Genomic DNA, 2,698 nt, shown 5'->3' on the forward strand with positions numbered 1-2,698 from the left:
GCATGCTCTCAGTTTTCATCTGCCTGAGAGGAACCAAGGAGGACCTGAAGCTTCAGTCCACCAACTACTATGTTTATTTTGACACAAACATGGATAAAGCGTAAGATGGGAGGGGTGGGAAGACTGGTGGCTCTGGGTCTCAACCCTCAGGACCACACTTCCACCCTTGACATGGTTCTAAGAGTTGCAGGAGGATGTATGTTGGGAGAACAGGTGTGTGGTCCCCAGTGTACTTCCAGAAAGGCTTTTTATACCAAAGCTGTGTCTGTTTCATCTTGTGGGAAGTTCTGGAAGTGAACCATCTTCTGTGTTTGCTGGTGGCTTCAGAGGAAAATGGCCTAGAGATTGGCAGTCACACCCACCTCATTTACAGGATGGAACGCTACATCTCTATGCCCAAGGAAAAGGCTCCAGAACACATTCCCCTTCTTTTCATTGCCTTCCCATCAACCAAGGACCCAACCTGGGAGGACCGATTTCCAGGTAGGGCTCTAGGTCCAGGGTAGCTGGGTGTGGGTCAAGGCAGGGCCAGGCAGCAGGAACATGGCCTTATACCTGCAGGTCGATCCACCATGACTGTGCTGATACCCACGGCCTTCGAGTGGTTTGAGGAGTGGCAGGAGGAGCCACAGGGCAAGCGGGGTGCTGACTATGAGACCCTCAAAAACGCCTTCATGGAAGCCTCTATGTCCGTGGTCATGAAACTTTTCCCACAGCTGGAGGACAAGGTAGGGGCTGATGTTCACAATGCTGGAGATGATGACACACGTCTTGATTGTCTTTTCCTGGGTGCAGGGGTAAAGCCTGAGGTAACAGTCGCGAGGAAGGGTCAGGTCCTTGCAGATTCCCTCGTTAACCTTTGCCGTGCCCTTTTGCTTCCTCAGGTGGACAGTGTGATTGGGGGATCCCCACTCTCCAACCAGTACTATTTGGCTGCTCCCCGAGGTGCTCCCTATGGGGCTGACCATGACCTGGCTCGTCTGCATCCTCATGCTATGGCTTCCCTAAGAGCCCAAACCCCTATCCCCAACCTCTACCTGACAGGTACATTCCTTCACTTTGCCAAGAATCTGGGCTTCCCTGACACAATCTTTTGTTCCCATCCTCAGACCTTGCTTTCCCCTTTGGCTCCCATACCAGGAACTGGGCTACCTTAGCTGACTACAGTCCTGGGGTCTCTCTGAAGCTGTCTCTCTTTGGGTGGCCCTGAAATGGAGGGATGAACACAAGAACCATTACTTTCCCCTCCTCATGTGTGTAGACATTCATGGGCCACTGCTTTTGCTTTCTAGGCCAAGATATCTTCACGTGTGGGCTGGTAGGAGCCCTACAAGGGGCCTTGCTGTGCAGCAGTGCCATCCTGAAGAGGAACTTGTACTCAGATCTGCAGGCTCTTGGCTCAAAAGTCCAGGCACAACAGAAGAAGAAGATGAAGTAGCCCATTCAGAGCTAAGCCAGAGAACGGCACCTCCCCAACTTCTTTCTCATGGTGTCCTTCTGCTGTACTTCCTTGTGCATATATTCAAAAGCGCTTTGTTTCTGATGCCTGCTGCAAATCGAGTTCTCCTCTGTACCCTGCCAAGGCCTAGTGTGGGCTGCACAGCCCTGATGTCTCAAGATGAAGAATGCTCCCATGCCTTCCCCACACCCAGCACTGAGCAAGGGTCAAACACTCAGAATCCCTGAGGGTGTTGGCTATTGGAGTAGGTTGGTCCACTTCTGGCCTGAAGCTTTTTGCTCTACCCACTCTAGTATTGTGCTGCTCCCCTCTATCAAAGGGAAGGATGACCAGCATGGGTTTGGGATGGCAACTCTCAAAGTGAGAGCCAAGGGGCTCTCGGCCTTAAGCTTTGTCCTCTGACAGAAGCAGCCTGAAGGAGCATTCCAATCAGAGACAGACCAAGAGATACCACTGCACCTGCAAAATGTCCCGTACACCAGCCCGCTGAGATCTTGACTACAGAATGGCCAGCTTGGCAGGGAGGGGACGACAGTGGAGACGTTGGGCCTGAATACAGGAAGCACAATGAGCACTGAGCCTAGCGATTTACATTTCTAGTTGCTGGCACATATTAAAAGCTGAGTATTGTTTTCCAAATTCCTTGGAATCAGAATTCCTTCAGAGTCTGTAATATTTGAATACATACGAGATAACTTGGGGAATGGGCTCCCAGACTAAACGTCAAATTCATTTGTTTCATATACATGGATGAGGCACAACAACTTATGTAATATTTTTAAACTTGTGAGCATTGTATCGTCTCTCAGGTGAGTTCTTACTATTATGAAGCTGCTTTGGGTCGTAGAATAGGAATTCTTGACTTATATGAATCAGTGGGGAAGATGGTGAAAGTTTAAAACTTTCACTCAAGCTGAACAGGCACCAATTTTAGTTCATTTAAGCATGGTATTAATACATGCAGTGTTTCAGTGCGTCGATATCTGACGTTTATTTAGGTTTCTGTTCAATAATTACATGAAACTACACTGAAATTCACTTGCAGCTCAGTAAAATAAACTGGAAAATACTTATACCACAATAAGCTTTTATTTTTTTTTAAAGATTTATTTATTAAGCATCCAATGTACTGCTGGCAAGGAAGGCAGCAGGTCTCATTACAGATGGTTGTGAGCCACCATGTGGTTGCTGGGAATTGAACTCGGGACCTCTGGAAGAGCAGTCAGTGCTCTTACCCTC

At 48.5% G+C, this 2,698-nt stretch overlaps 1 protein-coding gene across 1 annotated transcript; it reads left to right on the forward strand.

Annotated features, from left to right (window-relative positions):
• Nucleotides 1-2: 2 nt before the first annotated feature.
• On the forward strand, nt 3-2,543 carry LOC101986649 (all-trans-retinol 13,14-reductase-like). Its single transcript, XM_005372333.1, has 5 exons — nt 3-100; nt 374-483; nt 562-728; nt 885-1,044; nt 1,293-2,543. The coding sequence occupies exons 1-5, from the start codon at nt 3-5 to the stop codon at nt 1,436-1,438; spliced, it is 681 nt and encodes a 226-aa protein (XP_005372390.1). The 3' UTR covers nt 1,439-2,543.
• The last annotated feature ends 155 nt before the right edge of the window (nt 2,544-2,698 follow it).

Source organism: Microtus ochrogaster, unplaced genomic scaffold (assembly GCF_000317375.1).
Source record: "Microtus ochrogaster isolate Prairie Vole_2 unplaced genomic scaffold, MicOch1.0 UNK1648, whole genome shotgun sequence".
NCBI classification, from domain to species: Eukaryota; Metazoa; Chordata; class Mammalia; order Rodentia; family Cricetidae; genus Microtus; species Microtus ochrogaster.